The 21,113-nt window shown below is 32.5% G+C and overlaps 2 protein-coding genes across 5 annotated transcripts; both read right to left on the bottom strand.

Annotated features, from left to right (window-relative positions):
- Positions 1-486: 486 nt before the first annotated feature.
- Positions 487-4,429, bottom strand: CP5 (Polyketide cyclase/dehydrase and lipid transport superfamily protein). Its single transcript, XM_028081409.2, has 5 exons — positions 3,930-4,429; positions 3,664-3,840; positions 3,485-3,568; positions 2,462-2,543; positions 487-1,198 (listed from the first exon to the last, which is right to left on the bottom strand). The coding sequence occupies exons 1-5, from the start codon at positions 4,314-4,316 to the stop codon at positions 759-761; spliced, it is 1,170 nt and encodes a 389-aa protein (XP_027937210.2). The 5' UTR covers positions 4,317-4,429; the 3' UTR covers positions 487-758.
- Positions 4,430-9,535: 5,106 nt separating this feature from the next.
- PKDM7D (Transcription factor jumonji (jmj) family protein / zinc finger (C5HC2 type) family protein) lies at positions 9,536-19,745 on the bottom strand. Of its 4 annotated transcripts, none has more exons than XM_028079871.2 (13): positions 19,455-19,745; positions 18,547-18,688; positions 18,089-18,465; positions 17,900-17,971; positions 17,418-17,495; positions 16,787-17,299; positions 16,454-16,678; positions 15,211-15,372; positions 14,601-14,969; positions 12,105-13,527; positions 11,904-12,007; positions 11,078-11,275; positions 9,536-10,312 (listed from the first exon to the last, which is right to left on the bottom strand). In XM_028079871.2, exons 3-13 carry the CDS (start codon positions 18,404-18,406, stop codon positions 10,004-10,006), a joined length of 3,771 nt encoding a protein of 1,256 aa, XP_027935672.2. In that variant the 5' UTR covers positions 18,407-18,465; positions 18,547-18,688; positions 19,455-19,745; the 3' UTR covers positions 9,536-10,003. The 4 variants fall into 4 exon arrangements, with proteins under 4 accessions (XP_027935672.2, XP_027935671.2, XP_027935674.2 ...); XM_028079870.2 differs by having other exon boundaries at positions 18,089-18,456; XM_028079873.2 differs by having other exon boundaries at positions 18,547-18,608.
- Positions 19,746-21,113: the final 1,368 nt, after the last annotated feature.

The raw sequence follows: 21,113 nt of genomic DNA, 5'->3' as shown, positions 1-21,113 counted from the left end.
TGGAGAAGCAAAAATCTAATCACAATCAATAATAGAAGACTGATTTAAACTTTATTGTTTTAGTTTTATTTATTCAAGAACAACTTTCCAAAACAGAAAACACGTACAAAATTTGCACGTGACTGTTTATTAAACTTAATATTTTATAATCCAAGTCATATATGATATTTTGATGTTAATTTAAAAATTTACCTAACTCTCATTTCTTGTAAAATTATGCAAGCACATTATTAACATAGCATGTAATATTAAAAAAGTCTATTAATTATTACGAGTAAACCAGGTTTGGAGCAAAGTGTTACTTGAATTATTCATCAACTGGTTTTCTCGTTTTATCTACAGAGACTTGTCAGGCAGAATAAACATTCATGCAATATAATTTTGAAAGCTACCATACCTTGATCACTGTATTTTTCAAAACCAAGCGCTAGAAAAAGATGAGATATACAATCATACGGCCAAGGCTAACAATAAAAGGACATGAACTGAAGAAAAACCTGGATATTGATGTTATTCCTGCAGCTCCAGAATCTTTAATGATATAAAGATACAATGTTCCTATTTCGTATTTCCAGTTAAAAGCTGCCTCGAAGATCAAACAAATGAAGAAAGAATAATACCATCCTCTTAAACCGTGGCTGCCAACTAGATCCACAATAAACAGTAGTAGCTCCAACGCAAGAAGTAACATCTCAACTTCTAATTCCACTGCAAGAGGAAATTGGATGGCCATTTCTGAAAGACAAAAGCATAATATGTCACAACCTCCTTCCCATTTTCGCAAACCTTCGGGCTACTCCAAATATAACTGCCTTAGTTAGTAGTCCTTGATCAAGGGTGCAGGCAAGAGCAATGGCTCCACCAACAATTAGAAGCTTAGGTATGTTCCTCCCAACTGGTTTGTCAGAAGAATCTTCATTTTCAGTCTCTAACAAATCGGTGGTCGAGTTTTCCAGAGAACTAAGGTAGTCCATACTGATTTTAGTGTTGATGTTAGCAGCACGAGCACAGGGAGATAATGGTACACCAGAAGCCCTTTCTTTCTCATATGTTCGTAGTCCAGGATCAAACTTCTTCACAGCTCCCCACATACCCTGTCGAACTCCAAGCTTAGCGATTTCCCAGGGTATGCCCATATCTTCGTGATGAAACAATAATATTTCACATGAAGTCAGCTGGCCATCTTTCCTTGATTTGACTGGATCCAGATAAGCAACAGATGAACATAAGTATCTATTGTCTATAGAACAACTATTAATGAACATAATACAAAATTTATACATGGTTTTTTTGTATGATGTTATGTTCCTATTGGCACATGATGAGAAATCAAGAATAAAAACTTCTTACTCAAAGAAAAGTATTTATTACATAAAAAATCCAATAGTCGTTTGATATTTATTTAAGTAATTTATAGCCTTTAATAGGGTGTATTTAATGTTTTCAGACTAAGACCAATAAGCAAAACATAGAACAAAAACCCGTTAAAGATCTCTTTGGCATTCCGTTGATAAAAATCTACTTCAAGGAAAATAAAAAGATTATGGTCATGTTCCATCCTATTATGAACCAAAACCAGTTCAATCCAACCCCAGTTGGATTTCAAATTCTAAGAGAATTTTTATGAGGAAGGAGTAAAATCAAAAAATGAGTTCAAGCAGGAGTAGACAGAACATGGAACACAATTTACGTTTAGTATAGTTTGAGACTAACATAACAAAATGCTAAAACATCTATAAGACCAACTTGATGCATGGTAGAAAAATTTAGTGAGTGAAGTGTCAAGAGAGAAAAATGCTATATGCAGCAGAGAATGGGATGCTGATTGCATAACCAGAAGAATGAAATACAAGAGAAATCAAATTATATGAGTGTAAACGAGAGAAAGTTTATAGGATGCCAAACTAACCTAAGGAGGTTTGGTACTTTGGTCATTAAAGAAGACATAAAAGAGGCTCCAGTGCAATAAAATGGTCACAATTAAAAGGAATGGAAGACCTCAGAAAATACTGAGAAACAATTAAAATAATGTTTGCTCTAAATGGTTTCACATATGTTGTAATTTTTTTAACAGAGTTCAATGACATTGAGTAATCAAATTAAGGTGAAATAATGCTCAGCGGTCGACAAAATCACCAAGATAGAAAAAGGTAAACCATATGTCAAAGGTTGAAAGTGAGCATTAGGGTTCACAAGTAGAACTATACTACTTCTCTGAAGACGAGAACCATTCCAAATAAAATATCTGAAAGCCTTCACAGATTTCGTTATAAAAAATATTAAGATAGATAAGGAAAAACTTCCACTCCCAGTCTCCAAACTACATATTTGTAATCTTTCCTAAAATCACAGCTTATAGTTTTGATATGCACAAACACGAAATGATAATAATTTCTAAACAAGTGAAATGTCAGTTAAATAAAGACTACTTTCAAGAATCAAGCTCTAAACTGCCTGCTACCTGGACGAATACACCAGCTTGAATAATATAAATCAACTCGTTTAGGTTTGTTATGCCTTGGCATGGAGGGGCAAGGTACTCCCTGAAGAAGAAAAACAAGCCACAAGTCAATATCACAAACCAGAAAAAAGATGGTTCCTGAAAAACTGAAAACTATTATAATTACCAAACAAACACTGTTTCAAATTGAAAACAGCTTATTTAATTCCCATAAGCTAAATTTGATTAATACTTCCAAAAAGACTCAATCAAGTAAGTCTAAGACAGCTCGATGCATTGTACACAAACCAACCATAGCTCTATAACTCTTCACACACGAGCCAAACCAAATAAACAAATTAGCATCAAAGACGGACTCAACAAAAAAAGACAAGCCAAATGAATCCGTACATGATCTAAGTACAACCTTAATTTCATAATGGACATAAGCGAACACTAAAAGTAAACACTAATTGGATAAACTTCTTCACAAACTATCATAAAAGAAAAAAGGTTCTTCAATGGATAAAATTGGTTTATACACAATACATTAGAATAATCGTTTGGACAAAATTCTCCATAACCACTTTTAGAGTGAAAAACTAATACGAAAAGAACGGAATGAACTCCTCCAAAGGCTAAAACTAACTTAAGCTCAAGATAGAAATAAAAATTTAGAGAACAACAAATCAGGAAGGGAGAAACTAATTTCTCTTTTTTCTTCTTATTTCCTCTTCTAGAAGTATTTACGAAGAAACTCATCAAACATTCCCTAAGAGCTTCTACAAATTAGAACAAAAACTTCTACGAAACAGCCAGTAGGTGAATCTGTTCCAGAATTTAATTTAATTTTAGTTTAGAGAGAAGTTTACTTATTTATTTCTTCATTTTTATTTTCTTCTCCAATAAATATTTAAAAATATTAGAAAGGAAGAGGCTTATGAAAAATTACCAAGCACACTAATGAGAAGCATTTCATTCGCAATTAATTAGAACAAAAAAAGGCATTTTAATTTGAAATTAATAATAATAATAGGAAGGAACCTTAGTGACACAGTAGTAAATTTGGCCAGCGTCCCAAATTCGCCTCCCTATGATATACTCTCTGTCACTGCAAAAAAAGGGAAACTGTAGCCACAATTGCACAACATCATCAACAAACAACTTCAACAAGCACTTCTCTCGGTATCATTACTAAGAGAGAGAGAGTAGAAGAAGCTAACCTTGCGCACCCAATGCACCATCATGGCTCCAGTGAGAGCACACTCTTGTATAGTGGAAGCATGTATAAGCATGTCATCCCACTTCAACCGAAACTCGTCGTCCCAAAAGAAATCCCTCACCAACTCGGGACTCGCGTCCTCGAACACCGTCCTGCTCCGGTACTGCGGCGGTCCACTCTACCACACACGCACCCTCAATCATCACACCGTTGAATCAATCAATCAATCAATCAATTAACAAGTTCAAAACGGTAAGGCCTATGTACCTCAGGATCCCTACGCCACGCCTGGTAGCTCATGGTGGGGGTAGAACGGTCCATCATCTGATTCCACGCGGGGCCTCCGTCTTTCTCCTCAACCAACTTCCACAAGTGCAGCAAATCGTGTTCCGTCACGACCGCATTCCCGGTGGCGCGTTTCTCACCGGCGGCGGCGGTGGTAGTGGTGGCGGGGTAGGTGAATGCGGGATTGGGGGAGCGAGGGGGTCGAAGCTTTTGCAGAGCGTGTTTTGGGTCGAAAGCCCATTTGGGCTTCCAGGCCCAGCCCAGGATAACGCCGACGATGACTGCAATCCAGAGGGGAGCTATAAAGACGGCGAGGTCGGTGATTATGGGAATGATGAGAGTGGGTGTGGGGAAAATTGGAAGAGGCATGGTGAGTGGATAGAAGGGTTTGGGTTTGGGTGTGGGAAATGGAGGTTGAAGAACGAGTGAATGTGCCCACCAGAATAAGGGGCAGAGAGAGAAAGAGAGAAAAATAAAGAGAGAGAAAAAGATATGGGCTCACTCAATTGCGTTGCGGGCCGATTCGTTGTGGATAAGAATTACCAGATAAGCGGTCGCAACACCACTTTCCGGGATTATCGTGGGCCCCTACCTGCCATAGTACAAACAAACATTATCATTTTCTTAATTATTATTATTATTATTATTTATTAATTGTTTCATTATTTTATTTCATAATGTCAACCACTCAAATAAGTTTAAGAGGTATATATATATATTTATATATTTATGTAATGATTGGACCAGTTTTGGACAACCAATGAATGAATGGTTGGAGTAAGCTTTTAAAATTACTTAATGAAAGATGCTGGTTACACTCTTTTTTTTTTTTTTGAAGTAAATTATTGTGTTTCTTTAAATGTACATTGATGGTAATTAAAATGTAATTGATTTGGTTAATTAATGAATTTCGAAAGACTGTATAATAAAAATGGTGTATTGATTATTTGATTTTTTGTGAATAGTTTGTTTAATGTAGTGAATGAATCTGTTAAATATAATGAACAGGGAAGGGTAATAATGCTGTTTAGCAACTCCCCACCTTAAGTTGGAAAATAAAAATTAATTACTTTTTCGGTTTCTAAATTTGTATCAATTTTATTTTGATATTTATCTTTTTTTTTTCGTGATTTTATACTATATTTGGTTTTATCCCGAATTTTAAGTAATTGTGGAAATATAACATGAATCGTTAGATTGTGTGCGTGGATTTGGACATTAGGTGTTACATTCTTCATTTTCACTATAATTTGCTCAAGATGAATGTGAAATAGAAATTGTATATTTGCTTATTGTATTGGATAATCACATTACTTGTTTGACATTATTTATGACCCTTCATTAGAATGGTTGTAGAAAATGAGCTTAAATATCATGAATATACATTTTTATGTTATTTTACTCTTGAGAAATTCTATAAATGTCTTTAAAGATATTTTTAATGAATCTACAATTCTTTAAATATAATTTTTTTTTTCAACAACTACTCAACTATTTGTTCTTTCATCATAGCACATTTTTTCAATGATTCTCAAATCACTATACATCATTTTAATGGATCAATCCTTTTTCTTCTTTCTTAATATTAGAATGGTCCATCAGGTTAAAGTTATCTACTCTTTGAAACTCTATGTCATCTTCTGATTTAGGTTTTGAGTTTGTTTTTCTATGTCAAAACATGTAAACCGTGAAAATCAAATATAAACTTATCTTTAGTAAGCATAGAATTTCTCCATCTATATCTTATTGTGATCCTAAGAATACAGAGAAAATCTAAACTAATCTGAAATGGTATTTTGTTATGAAAGATGAATGTAATGTTTTGAATAAAACAATTTGAATATTTCTTAGGTGTAGTGAGTTTATAGTTTATAGAAAAACAGAAAATGTGAATAGATATTTGAAGAAGTATAAACCTAGATTGGTAGTAAAAGATTTTCAACACTAGCATGGTTGACTTTAATGTAAAACCACTCACACATACTATCACCAATAAGTGAGATCTTTTGTTAAATATCAATAATACATTCTTAAATGATATTCTTGATGAAACCATATATATACAAAAATCACATTTTTTTAAAATAAAATGATAAACCCTTAATGTGTAAACACAACAAATTTTGCATGATTTAAAACAAGCTCTACATGAGTGGTAAACTTTGGCTTCAAAACAAGTAAATGTGATCCTTCCATTTTTTTTTTTTATTACAAAACTAAGGAACATATTCTTCACTTACATGCATAAGTTGATGATATTATTGTTATAGGGAGCTTTTCTCAATTGGTGCAATCCCTTATTGATTAATTAAATATCAAGTTTTCTCTCAAACATCTTGATTTATTATATTATTTTATGGGTATCAAAATCAAACATCTTCTGAACAAATGTATTATTATTGTTTAGAATATGTATACATAAGACTTACTATAGAAAACTAATATGACTAAAGGTAGTTCAATCTCTTCTACTGTGGTGAATAATTGTAACTTTTTTAAAGGAGGATTTAACTTATGTTTGATTCTACTTTGTACAAATTTTTGTAGTTGAGAAACTTCAATGTTCTACAATATCGTATCACAACTTGGTTTTGTGATGAACAATATTGATTAGTGTATGCAAATATTCCTTAGATTCTCATTGGTTAGTGGTCAAGAAAATAACAAGGTATCTTAACCTATGGAAGTATGCAACATAATCTTAACTTTAAACATGTGTCATCTAAAACATTTCTCTCTCAAGAATTTTTTTAGGTTGTTTAAGCAATTGACTTAAATGAGAGGAGATCCACCTCTAAAACATCAATGTTTCTTCATCTTAATCTTGTGTCATGTGATGTTGATTAAACAATTGACTTGAATAACTAAAGATCCACCTTTAAAGCATTAATGTTTTTTTAATTGTAATCTTGTATCACAATGGTCTAAAAAATAATCGGTTGTTGATTTATTAAGTACCTAATATAGAATATAGAGTGTATCAATTGTTCTATAGTGTAACATAATTGTGTAATGTCATAACTTAATAGCAGTGTTTGAGTTAGTATACTTTTAAGCAGAAATATTTGTGAATTAACTATTAGTTTAAATTTTTTGCGTACTTATAAACATTCGATCCAATAATAATAGGTATGAGTTCAAAGTTACTAGTTTGATTTCCTAATATGATAATTCTTTGTAAAAGAATCCTTATAGAATGCATCAATTCTTTCATAATAAAGACCAATACGTCAAATCACAATAAAATTATAAAATTTAATATACTTTCTTTGTAAATTAATTTTGTTGAGAACTAATTTAAAGGTGTAATAATAAAAGAGTTATTATTAGCAATTGTTGTGTGTATCTCTAAATTCTCATTTTGTATTCATTTCAAAATATGAAAAATAAACATTAGCTAGTAATTCATACTTCATTTTCCCTTCCATTGATTTTTTTTTCCAATATCCCTTCTATTATTAATAGACCACTTGATAGGAAATTATATAAAAACATATTACACATGCTTCTTCCATCTTAATAAAGTATCAAATCAACTGTACGAGTCAACGTCATGTTGCTTTGATATTACCGACTTAGAGTCAAACTGATAACAATAAAAAAGAAGTTACAATAATATCTTTCTGAGAAATTTTTTTATTTGTATTTATTACTACATTTACAGCAACTATTTTTGGAGTACATGTTGCAAATATCGTTAAATAAAGAAGGGTTGAGTTATAATTAGGATGTAACGAGCAGTAGCTTTCTAATATTTTATTTATTAGATAAATATTTATCTTATCTCTTACCTGTAACTATATATTATGTGAGTATCCATATAATTTTTTAATAATATTTAAAAAAGAATAAAAAAAAATATTCAACAATATATTTTAATTATAAATTCAAATAAAATAAAATACATAAGATTCATAAATTTTAAATAAAGTCCAAATAACTCATTTAGATAGTGTTGAATGACAGTTTATAAAGAAATGATTTTTTTTTAAATTAATTGATAAAAAAATAACTCATTCAAAATTGATATGTTAATATTTTAATCATGTTTTTTTTTTAATTTAAATTAGAGTATGCGGGTACGGGTATCCATGGGTACGGATACTATAATACTCATACCCGTCCTGTTAACATGCGTGTATTAAAAATACGCGTACCTGTTATTTGAGGGTATTTATTTACAATAATTATTTCTTATCCATTATGGATTTTATCCAGCATATACAAATTTTGACATTCCTAATTATAATGGTGAAAATTAGTTACTCAATTAGACTATAAAATTTGAAGAAAATGAATCATTAAAATGAGAAGTATCTTTCAAAACAATTAAGAAGTTTTATCTTTAGATTTTGAAAAATGAAGTGAAGAGAGGTGAAAACTACGATGGAGCATCACTGCAAGTTGTACACCAGTGATCACAAATTTGAGTAGCAAGATCAATCTTATCCCAAAGGAAATATTTTATGTTGTCAACACAGCTTTTACTTTTTACACCCCCATATTATGTGAATAACAAGATCAATCTTATGCCACAGGTTATATTTGATCAACGATCTGTAAAATTGGTTCATGATACATCATAGGGGTGTAAAAAATTGAGTCAATCCGACTTCCACAAATTAATTCACCATGGGTTGAACTAAAAAAAGATTAGTTTAATCCGGTTCAACTTTTATGAGTCAAAAAATTTTTAACCTAGCTCGACTTACCACAAGCGGGTGAACTAATAGGTGAACTCACTTACCATTTTTTTTTTTGTAATTTATCTTATATATTTATTACATAAGGATGAGAATGAATTGTCTTAATTTATCTTTTTTAATAATAGAATCAAAATGTTTGTCTAGTTTTTAAAATATTATTATAAAAATAATAATTAAATATTAAAATATTAACATATATAATTTGACAAACAAATTAATTAAATATTTAAACTATTTAAATATTATTGAGTAACATTCTAATATTTAAAAAATAAAATCATAAACCTGTATAATTAAAAGTAGTAAATAATTATAAAAAAATTAAAAAAATTGTAAAAGAAAGTTGATTGTTTAAATGGATCAACCAACATTCAACTCGACTCAAATTCGTTTAACCCATAGATTAAGTGAACCAAGTTTACTTCAACCCACTTTTAAAAAAATTAAATTTTTTCAACCCAACTCAACTTAAACCCATAATGAGCTCCCAAGTTAAAATCCATTTTAATGTTATTCACCTTAGTTATCACTGAAGTAAATAAAAAATGTAGAAGCCAAACACACTAAATAATTGTTTAACAAAAAAGATAACAAATTTACATAAAATTGAAATAAAAAATGCAACCAATCCTAAAATAATAAAAACAGATAAAGGCCTTTTATTTGAATAAGCTGTAAAGGTTATTTTACAAAGTAACTAGAAGATAATTTTTTTAATGTTTTCCATTTGTGCTAATTCTTAATCGATTTAAAGACAATCTGGCTAATTATATTACTTCAATAAATTACATTAACTAAGCAAAAAATAATTTGGTTAAGGAAATTATCATTCTCAACTTTTGAAATCATCTACATTCTAGGCGATAATAAACTTTTATGAACTGTGGAATAAAAAAAAGCCCTTTTATAAGATATGTACTTTTTTGGAGAAAACAGCTTAATACGAGTAAAAAGCTATTTTCTAAAATAATTAATGAAATCTAAACATGAAACCTACATGTAGTTTAAAACTGCGTGTACAACATATGAATCAAAATCAATTATAGAGGCCTGGTAGCCTGGCCCTTCAGAGTTTCAGATGAGACAGCCACGGTGGCACTCGATAACTTTCCACATCTCCCAGCTGCCACAAGAGCAAAATTTTGAAGGGAAATAGGCTTCCCCCACCCACACTTTTTCTAATTTTATTTTCGTTTTTTTCTTTCTCTTTCTCTATAACCTCCATTCAGATGGGAAAAAAAAATCAAAAGATTAAGGTTGCAAGAAATTGCATGTGCAACCTGGGAGGAACTACAATATACACGTGAGAAGGTTAGGCGTATGAACAATTCCGTCCAAATAATGAATTACCTAGGGTGGTTGTGATTTTTGAATCTCTTCTTTAAGAAATTGCGCAATTTGGCTCCTGTCAGCCTGGGGCCTACTTTCACTAAGAATGCTGTACAACGAGTTCAATTCTTCTGCATTAGCCTTTTTACACAGGCTCCTTAATACTGCAACAACTTCAACGGGAATGTTTTTGTTCAAAAGAACACCTTGACCAATGCCACCACTAACACTGCTTTGGCATGGTTGTGAAATCTGTCCTAAAGGACGTGAGTACGGCCGTGAGTCCCAATATTCACTACACACTCGACTTCGATCCAGCGCCTCAATAGCCTGTTCAAAGAAAGTAGGTGGTATCTTTATCTTATAGTTATCAAAATTCAAAATTATGCCCAAGGAAAACAAAATCAAATGTGCATTACAGATGATAACTATACGGATGGATAACCAGAAAGAAGCTTAATATATCCCTAAAACATGACTTTTAAGAATAAGACTACTTTTAAATTCCAGATGTAAAACATGTGACAAGATTGTTACTGTAACCAAAGGAGATGAAATGTTCGTTAAGAGTTCCATTAGCCCTAATGTAAAGAGACTAGCTAAGAGAGTGTTAGGTTTGTGTATCAATAAATCAGGAAACTTGTTAGAAAAATGCTTAGTTGCATTTTCATGAAAACGCTTTTTGTGATTTCTTTAACATAAATGCCTACTTCATATGTATATAGTTCAATCCTGAATCACTATCATGTCCATCTAAAAGAAGCTATAAAATTTGTTATGCCCATAATTTACATATTAGTCTGTGGAAGGTGACGAGTTTCAGCTCATGTTATACATAAATGAAGTCCTTGGAATCATATATGGGTTTTAGGCCCTATTTGGATTAAAAAATATTATATACACTAATACGAGAAGAAAATAAAATAATAAAATATTTGAGCTTCTCATATAAATAGGCAAAAATCAACTGCCATACTTAACTTATCCAAAAGCTGAAAAGCATAAGTTCACTTTTGCTTATGCTTCTATGATACGATCAATTCATTTAACCTTTTTATTTTTTTTTTCTTTCAAGTGTTTTATCAGTAAAATTACCTGCACTATTGCTGGTGAAGAAAACCCAAACATTTCTAAGCCATCAAGGCTACCAGGGGGCTGTAAAGGAGGAAGGCCCTTTCTTCCCAGCTTATGTTGCTTTGCAATTTCTTGATTCACTTTCTCTCTGACGAGCTCCCAGCATCTTGCAGCTGACATATGGATGAAGACCTCACTTGGACAACTTTCCAAGGAAACCTGAGGAGTAAAACAAGATTTTCGTTATTTCACACAACAGCTCTTCCCAGTTAGAGTCAACTAATTACTCATACCAACCTATTTCGATATCCAACGAAAATTTTAACGAAATCCAACCAACACCTAAAACGTTTTTGAAATATGCATTTTGATCTAACTTGATAAGGAAATAAGTTGCTTATTAGGTTAAACACATGATTGCTTCCATTAAAGATTACCCCATAATGCCAAACACCTTGTTTGCATTTTTTTTCATGACTCCATTCTTAAAATTAGATGCCCAGAAGCCAGAATAATCGGTAATCAAATTAATAGGATAAAAGGGCTATCAATTCTCACAACATTACATGTTAAAAGGAGCAACTTTCGAAAAACAAACATGCGTGGCTCTAAAGGCTACAACATTCCAGAAGTGCAAAGGATCTAGGAATCTTCCATCAAACTTTTGCCAACTTAATAAGGGGTAAAACTCAGCAAGATATTAGCAACAAAGGATTTAAATTATAAGTACATCAAATTTACATCAGATATGTGAAATACCTTCCTAGACATAATTATATATATATATATATATATATGGTCAAATTGCATGACAAAAGATAGCAATTTGAGAAAGAGGTGAAAGTACCATAAATAGAGGCCAACCACGTCCAGCATCAAGTATTTCTGAAATATAGTAACACATACTGGATGGATCTGAGACATTTATGTATCTAACTCGGCTTCTAAATCCTGCATCAATTAATTTAGTTTGCATAAATACACATCTTACAGACTCAATATAACAGTGGCATAGAAGTTGCAATTCATTACAACCAAGCATACATACCCTTTGGAAATATAGCCTGACTGCTACACCAAGACTTTCCAGAAAGCACAACCCCAAATTCTAATGGTTCAACATTGCAGTTGATGCGCCGGACAACCTTCGCTATCCGAGGACCTTTCTGGCGGAAATTGTTTGGACCGCAAGAAAAGTTCCCATTAACAGCTCTCGCATTGTCTGCTACATTAGAAGTGGAACATCCTCCAAACTTTTCGTGATTATCTTCAGTCTTAACCTTAGTGCCAGAAAGTTGTAGGTTCAGAGGAGAAATCTCCAAACTTTCCAAACAATGATCACTTGCTTCTACTTTTGAAGGAGCTGAAATATTTTTAGTACATTGTGCACTTGTAAGACCAATATGACAAGAGAGATCTAGTGGGGTAGAGGCTAGAACTGTTCCTGTGTATTCATGACACTCTTGTTTCACATGCAAAGACTGAATTGAATTAGAACTCATATTTTCATGGGGTAATGTAATAGCATCCCTTTCACCAATCACAGCAGTATCTGTCACAGAAATGGTCAAGTTTGTACTTTCTATATTGTTAAATGGGCTTGACTTATCTCCAGGACCTACAAGCATAGAAGAAAGTTCCTTCCTTCTATTTGAATCAGACATCTTTTCGTCTTCGTCATCGTCACTAAGAAGTATAACGTTGTTATGCCTGTAAAGTGATCTTTTCTCACCTCCTTGTTGAGATAGAGTAGATAAAGCATACGATGTATCCTCCTGAGACAATTGACAACCAGGTGTTTTCATCTTTGTGCTGCAAATAACAGATTCTTCCTTACTAACACAGATCTTATGATTAGGAATATCAGATGTAGGTTTTGAGCTGTTAAATGTTAGCAAGTCCTTCGTTGAACATGAAAATGAAATAGCTTCAGCTGATTTTCTCTGTTGAAAATAGCTCTGATCTTTGCTATTTGCTTGATTCTCTATTGGGACGTCAACCAATTGAGAATCATCAATATATTTATTTGGTGGATGCAAAGCCATCTCTTTATTCAAAGTGGCCCTGGAAGAATGAGACAAACTGGATGAATGAGATTTCAATTCTTTAAGTATTGTTTCCTTGCCTGATGAAACATAAGATGATAGCGCCAGCCCAAGATCTGATTTTGCCCATCTGTAGATTGCACTTAATTTTCCTTCCAATGCCTCCACCAGAATATTTAGTTCACCAACATCATACCGAAAGAGGAAAAATCTGGATTCCCAAGAGCATGAACAAAGCTGCTTTGCATGATCCAAGCAAGCATATCTATCTGGGGAACAGCGACAGCCAGCTGCAGATAGGTGTAAATCAAAAAAGCATATGTTGCATTCCCTTTCATCAGTAGCATCAAAGGTACTCTCCATTTTTAATGCCTGTAAAGAACTGCAGAGAAATTCTCTTCTTGCTCGTTCCATCTCAACACGCATCTAGATCACAAGTAACATAGGAAAAGAGATTATTAAAATTAAATAGAAGGTACTGGTGGTGATGTAATTTTATAGAATTTGCATTTCACTTTGATTAATATCTTTAATATTTTAGTTTTTTTCTTGGCAGGGCGGGGACAGGGGAAGGAGAACACTTATTAATTAGAAGAATGAATTTCAATTACTTTTTGAAATTGTAATTGACAGATAACAATTGCTCTACCGTAAAATCGTTCCTATTAAAACAAGATCCTAAAATGTCAATCAAATAGAACAAAAGTTCAGGTGTTCAGGAGCTTGATCCTTGGCAACCCCCATTTTTCTATAATAAAGTTGAATCTCACAAAAAAATAAAGAAGGCCTATGCATTATTTAGACTTCAAGTTTAAAAGCATCTTGAGTAAAGGGGTGCATAACATCGATGAGAGTGAATGTTCAAATAAACGAAACTTCTAGGATAACTAGTTAATGACACAGGAATCATTGAATTTTGATTTTTCCTTTTCTTTTTATTGCATTTTTGGATAACAATCCTTGTTCATCTGTATGGAAATCTCTTTCTACCTCTAAAAATAAACTTAATCAAAAACATTTAAATTCAATCTAGCACTTTAGGCTATCAGTTTACAGACTCTCCACAATCAACTAACATAATACAGAAGAAAAAAAAAGCCAAGGTGGGGTAGGAGAAAGGGATGAACAGACAAAATCCAAAAGCACTCATGGTGAGGAGGTTTTCAGATCAAAACTCAAATTGTGAATTGTCAAGCTGATTTTTTATCGTAATTCATAATTTGTATCTAATGGCATGATTCAAATGTAATCTAAAAATAATTTCAAACATATCATATTGGTGATTTACAATGCTCAATGTAATAATTTTAAACTTGAAACTGATAAGACGACTTAACCACATGAATCATACAAAAAAAGTATCATTTATATGTGAAACCACTATTTTAGAAAATGGAAACTAATCAATGAAATAGCCAAATAGAGTGCATGCACTGATTGAGTAGCCAACAAAGTATCATAAATATCATCCACTCCTACTAGGAAGAAGCATAATATACCTTAAGTGCTTTGGCCAAAAAGCCATCCTTTCCACAGACATCCTTCCATCGTAGATTATCCAAAGTATTCTTCTTTAGCAAATTAAGCTCCCATTGAGCTCGAACTGCTTCCCTTGCAGCCCCAAGTAACAGCTTATCATGTGATATAGAAGTCTTGCGCCCCTGTTCCTGGTACAACTCTATAGCAATATGCCCATGGGGCAGCCAGTCAACAGGAGCTACATTAACAGCCTCAGCACAGTTGAAACCGCAATTGAACCCAGAGTGGTAAGCTCGAGGAAATGTCAGAACAAAGTCCCCAGGGTTTTGGACACACCTATAAACTGGTACTCCTTTAGACTTAAGGATAGAAGGAGAAAGCTGAGTGACCTGCAACAAGTCAGAAATGCAAGGAGCAGATAAATATACGTCCAAAGAAATAAACAACATCATCCAACATAATTATTTACTGCCTAATAGTAAAAATATGGACAGCTGGGTAAAATGAAGATGTAAAATATGGAACTCCACCAAATGACAACATAATTTTGATTTTTTTGCCACCTCTGAAGCAGATAAAACAAACAAGATCAAATGCCGTTTGCCAAGTAATAGCAAAACTTTTACGCACCAGCTTATGAAGCAAGTCGGGCTGTTCTTCAAAAAGTTCTGGTAAATGCTTTCTCATAGCCTCTTCCAATTTGCAGGCATCTTTTCCAGGGACTCCATACCACAATTTTGGAGCTCCCCAATGCATGTAGTTCAATGAATATAAATGGTGGTCTTCCACATGCTGCATTCACAATTAAACCATAGAGAAAATATGAAGTTGTTACAAACTACGGATCCTATGCCAACTAAGGACTCACTCTGCCACACATAAACACTCACACAACATCAACAAATTGCCACTCAACACAAAAATAGTCCTGTTATTGTGGTTTAACAAACAAATCAGAGCAAAAAGATGTCACCTATGCTATGTTTCCCCTTACTCTCACACAAATGCACATCCTTTCCATCCTCAAAGAGCATTCAAAGACACAAAAAACACATAAGTATGTAACTGACAGCTATTGTCAATAGACTACATAGATTACAGATACATTCCAGGATATTTGATACAGATTTGATTTAGTTGACTTTAATTCTATTTATATCAGACTTTATTTGTATTACGTAAAGAGCCTACTTTGGAGATATTTACTGTACATTATTTTGACAAGAACCACACCAAAAAAAGCTAGGAGCAGTAGTTGGAGAGACAGAGACCTTATAAATCTCACACTACAATCTCATACATCCAATGTGGGATTCAAGTCCCAATGTGGGTTCAAGTCCCATACCTTACAATTGGAAACTAACATCTCATCACACATCGCAGCCTAAGCTCCCATGAGGACTGTCTATGAACTATCCCTTTTACTAATCCAAGGCAAACCTGTGCAACTAACACGGTGGAAAACTCTCATACCAATTCATAAGAACCTTGGGAAAACCACACCATAAAAGCTATCTATGGTAGCTGGGAAGCCCAAGGCCTTATGAACCTCACACTAGAATCTGATACTACCAATGAGGAACTCAACTCCCATACTGTGCAATGGATCCCTAACAATTATGTAAATTGAATCAAATACCTAGATTTAGCTCAATTCTTTTCATACTTTTAGCTTCTTGTTTCTATATAAGTGTCCACACACACATATATGTATATATATTCCATTATCCACGTATCCTTTTGTACAGTTAAATCAATGAGAAATAACGTATTTTTTTCAATCTTTTTCTTTGGTCTCAAGCACTGTAAACACAAATTGTGATTAATTCAATGAAATACATGCTAGAAAATAAGGAAAATATGCAGTCCTTACCCAACAAAAGGAAGAAAAGCACATTCCAATGTACAACCACGGTACTAAAACACCAGATATATCACTGCTCTCATAAGAGAGCAGAGATCCAGGAAGCCTTGCAAAGTTATTTAAATTCCAGCCAGACTTTATGTATTGTTCATGTGAAGCAGAACCTAGCTGACTAGATTTACTAGGGAAACCACTCCCAAAAATCCCAGTTTCCAGATCAGCTCCATAAAGCACCTGGAAGTGATAGAAAATTAAATGTAAATGGCGCAGCATATAATAAGGGCAACAAATAGATAATAGTTTCGTACAGAAGCAAATTATTAAGATTCTACAGAATGTGACCTCAATTTCTTCGGTGGGACGCTCGACCATCCGCCAATATTCACCTTCAATGCTCTCCACTGAAGGCTCTGAGGTACCATTTAAAATTGTTGTATTAGCACCCAAATGAGATACATTCTCATTTTTTCTGAAGTATTGGAGCTTAAAATCTTCTGCATATCTCTGAAATGTTTCCAAGGTAAATTCTGGACCAGGTTCAAACCCAAACCTTTCCACTTCACAAAATCCTGTATTGGGTCCTCTTCTAGTGCCATTATCCACCCCCATTCTTGTGCATCTTCTCCTTTTCCTCTTCATATTACTTTGAACCCTTGACATTTTTCTCATTGAATCACGATTCTGAAGTTTGTCAATCCGCTGTACACGTGTAGAAAATTTAGAAGCCTCCCATTTACTCTTTTCCTTGAGAGGACAGGGGGGTTTCCAAGAAGAAGGTGGAACAATGCGGCAAATTCCATATGGCTCAGCCCTGGAGCGAATGCTTGATATATATTTCAAAGTATCTTGAAACTCCTGGATAAAAATGAAAAGTCAGAGGTATGATTTCCTCATAAAGCAAACTGACAGAACTAAACAGAACAGGCGAATGGACAGAAGTGAATTCAAATGTGCCACAGGAACTGCACAAGACCTCTTCAGTGGGGTAGAAAACAGGAGCATCCTCAATATTTGGCCTACGAGCATCTTCAGGTCGCCATCTGGCAACAACCTGTCAGAAACTTCAATTGTCAATTACTCATCACGCAAGAGAGATGCCCAATAGCACCAATTTATGATAAATTAACTCCTATAATATATAAATTACCAACTCAAGTTCATTGCTGAGCTCAATGATGAGCAGGTAGACCAAGCCATTTCTATTTTAACATTCAGTAAAGGACCACCCCAATTCATAAAACTTGGCAATACAAACGCCATTATTACTACTTTTCTCTTAATAAATTCATCTTTCAAAAAATCGATGTATGTATATATTTAGTTATTAAAATAATGACAATAATAAAACAAACGACATTAATAGATGAGAATGGAGTCGAACTAGAGCAATTCATCAATAATGAGGACAATAATAATTTCCGACAGAAATAAATCATGTATGTTTTATATATAGACCTTTTGGCAATTACTGCAATCTGGACATCCACGGATGACTCCCCGAGGAAGACAGGCCCTAGAGGACAAAGTCTGCATTGACATTCGTATGTAAGATACCAACCAGAATTCAGTGCACTAAGAAATTTAAAAAAGTTGTGTTTTGTATTCAAAATCTAGACAAAAAAAATGAACCAATTTGGGACTGACTTGATCAAGCCGCTCACAGTCAGAGTCTTCTTCTGAATGGTTCTCGTATTGTCCATAATTAATCCATGGTCTTCGTCGAAGAGATCTAGGAACCTTTGCAGTTTCACGAACTTGAGCATCATTTTCCACCATAGTTGATGGTGATTCAGAAGCACTTGTAGAGGCTGAACAACTGATCATGTTTTTATCATCTTGTTTTCCATTGTTTTCTACCCTCTTCAGAGAGAAAGATGTATATGACTCAAAACCTGGCGGAACTGATGGAAAATCATCATTGTCTTCTTTAACACATATTCTCATAAGCTCAGTCCCCATCATAACCTCATGCACAAAAGGCAATAAGAAATAATGTCCCTGGTTTGTCTTCCCTGCACGAACTAAGGAGTCAGCATATAACCATAATCTGCACACCCACGCCAGCACAAAAAAAAATCTACTTTGGATTTTGTTAAACTTACTTTGATAAGAATAGTACTTATGAAGTGAAAGACGTAGAGTTTGTGGGTTCTCTGAACTTCCGCTGCAAAGTAGCAGGAAATCACATCAACGGAAGCTAATTCAAGGTGCCGGTAACTTCATAAATTGTTAAAATACATCAATCTGAAATAAGTCACAATAAACAAATAGAGTCAGCTCAGATAAGGAATCATCATGCAACATATCTTCATTTTCAATACTTTATTTTCTATTTATTAAAAATTGTTATCCTCGCTCATCTCAGGCTAAAACTCTAACTATTTTCAATAACGCTATTGGCATTCGTCCAACAGAATGGTAGATCTGAAACCAAAGGCATATTGAAACTTCAATATTTTCTTTTTTGTTAATATTCTTGTTGAATCGAATAGTAAATAATAATTGATAAATGAGGAACCAAGCTTATTGTAGGAGTGTTCATCATCTAAATGCACGTGACAACAAGCATTCTTGATCTCTTTCTCACTTATCCCTCTTTTAATGTTTATATTTACTCTTTCTCAGAACCAAATCCCTAGTTCATTACATTTCAACAGCCAGATCATGAGATAAATTAAAAAAAATAAAAATCAGTAATCACTGACAGGATCCCAGATATAACCTAAAAGATCCTGTAAAATATGTTCAAAAGAACCTCACAAAATATGGCTGCCATTACCTGAACTTAACAATACAGATGCATAACAGAACAAAACAAACATCATTATAAACTCACTGCAATAATATTATTTACAAATATTAAATAAATAGACACCAATCAAAAATTAATAATTAATAATTAATAATAAATAAATAAAAACTTAGTCAATTTTACTATAATCAAGCGATTCTGAAGTGATTAGCTCTAATCCTTACAGGAAACAGAAGACCACATCCTATCAGGAGTTACCTTTACGAAATCTTGGAGGAATTGCGATTTTCTATTGTACGGTTCAATACATGGAAAATTGGGGTTAATAAAATGGAATATCGATAAAAAAAAGTAAAAAATCGAAGTTCTATAGATGGCCGGAGGTAAGAACGATGAGCGAGAAAATTTGAAGACAAAGTGCAAACTCTACAAACCCTAACAAGATGGGGGAAGATGACGATGAAGGAAGCAACATAGATAAATCTGTATCCTCTACATTAATGTCTAGATGAATTTTTTTTTTCCCTATCTTTTGAGTTTTTTTTTTTTTGGTCAACTTTATTTTGGGGTAAACTTGCAATAGTGCGTAATTTGTATAAAGTATAGCCCAAGGACATTTTGGGGTTTTTGTATCTTTCCGTCTTTGCCGTCACCTCTAAGCCTAACCAATCATCATAATAACTAGCAATACTTTCTTTCATGTATATCTTTTGAAACAGTAACTTTATACTATAAATTATACATTTTTAATTATAATATTAATTTAATTAAAATTAAGAACATAGTTTTAAATTATAAATTATTGTTATATTCAGTATTAAATAGTTTTACATTAGTATTCAATTACAAATTCATATGTATAACAAATTTACTCACTTGTATAATAATTATTTTAAAAAATATATAAAAGGTGGCATGGGATTGAATCACCAAGTATTGTGAGTGTTAAATTCTACTTATAATAACTCTTTCACGACATGGATTCTTTAACTTAATTTCGTGGGTATAATAATATTTTTATAATTGATATTATCATATTTTTTATTATGTTTATTTTTGTTTTCTATTAATATTTTTATTAGTATCTTTTAAAATAATTACATATTTATTAAATAATTTTATAAAAGATAAGTACTTAATTTTTTATTATTATCTGTTTAAAAAATTAATATTTTATATATAAATATAAATATGAAAAAGATAATATTTGGTTTATAATTTTGAAGATAAGTAAAATTTGATGAACATAAAATAATATATCAATAAAATTAGTTACAGTTATTATCAGAGTTAGTTACTTGAAATACAAAATCAACCTAACAAGCTTTGCGTTTTGAAAAAATTATAATAGAAGACTTTCGACGTGTTAAAATTAATTTTGTTGAAGAGACGGAACAGAATAAAAAGGGAGATAAATTCTTAAGGTTAAAGACATTCATTATTAGTCTTTTCTGTTATTCGATATATTTATTTTTGATTACTCTATTCTATTATCATTCTTAATTACTTGATAATTGATTGATTGTATATTTGTAAGTATTTTGTTATTAAACACGCTGTTAAAACCTAAATTAAGATAGAATAACTAATTGAACTATAAACATAGAGATTTAATCATTGATTATTCTAAACATATGAACTTAATGTGAATTATAACATCTCATTGTAATAGCATAATACTACTAAAATAAAAACATTTAATGTAAAACCATAAAGAATGGTTGGATAGAAGTGATAGTGATAATGGTTTAAAAATAATAAGATTTTATTATTTTAATATTTAAAGGTTTTAGTAGAAATATAATGTATAACAATATATAAAGAGATACCCTCTTTTGTGTTTATATTTGTTATTTCAGTTTTACCTTTAATTGTTTCAAAAATTAATTATTTTATAAATAATTTATTTTTAACCGT

This window comes from Vigna unguiculata, chromosome 7 (assembly GCF_037176805.1).
Source record: "Vigna unguiculata cultivar grain cowpea cultivar isolate G323 ecotype 2 chromosome 7, ASM3717680v1, whole genome shotgun sequence".
In the NCBI taxonomy this organism is placed as follows: domain Eukaryota; kingdom Viridiplantae; phylum Streptophyta; class Magnoliopsida; order Fabales; family Fabaceae; genus Vigna; species Vigna unguiculata.
The sequence above is the reverse complement of the archived record's forward strand: the minus strand, read 5'-3'. Positions and strand labels throughout refer to the sequence as shown.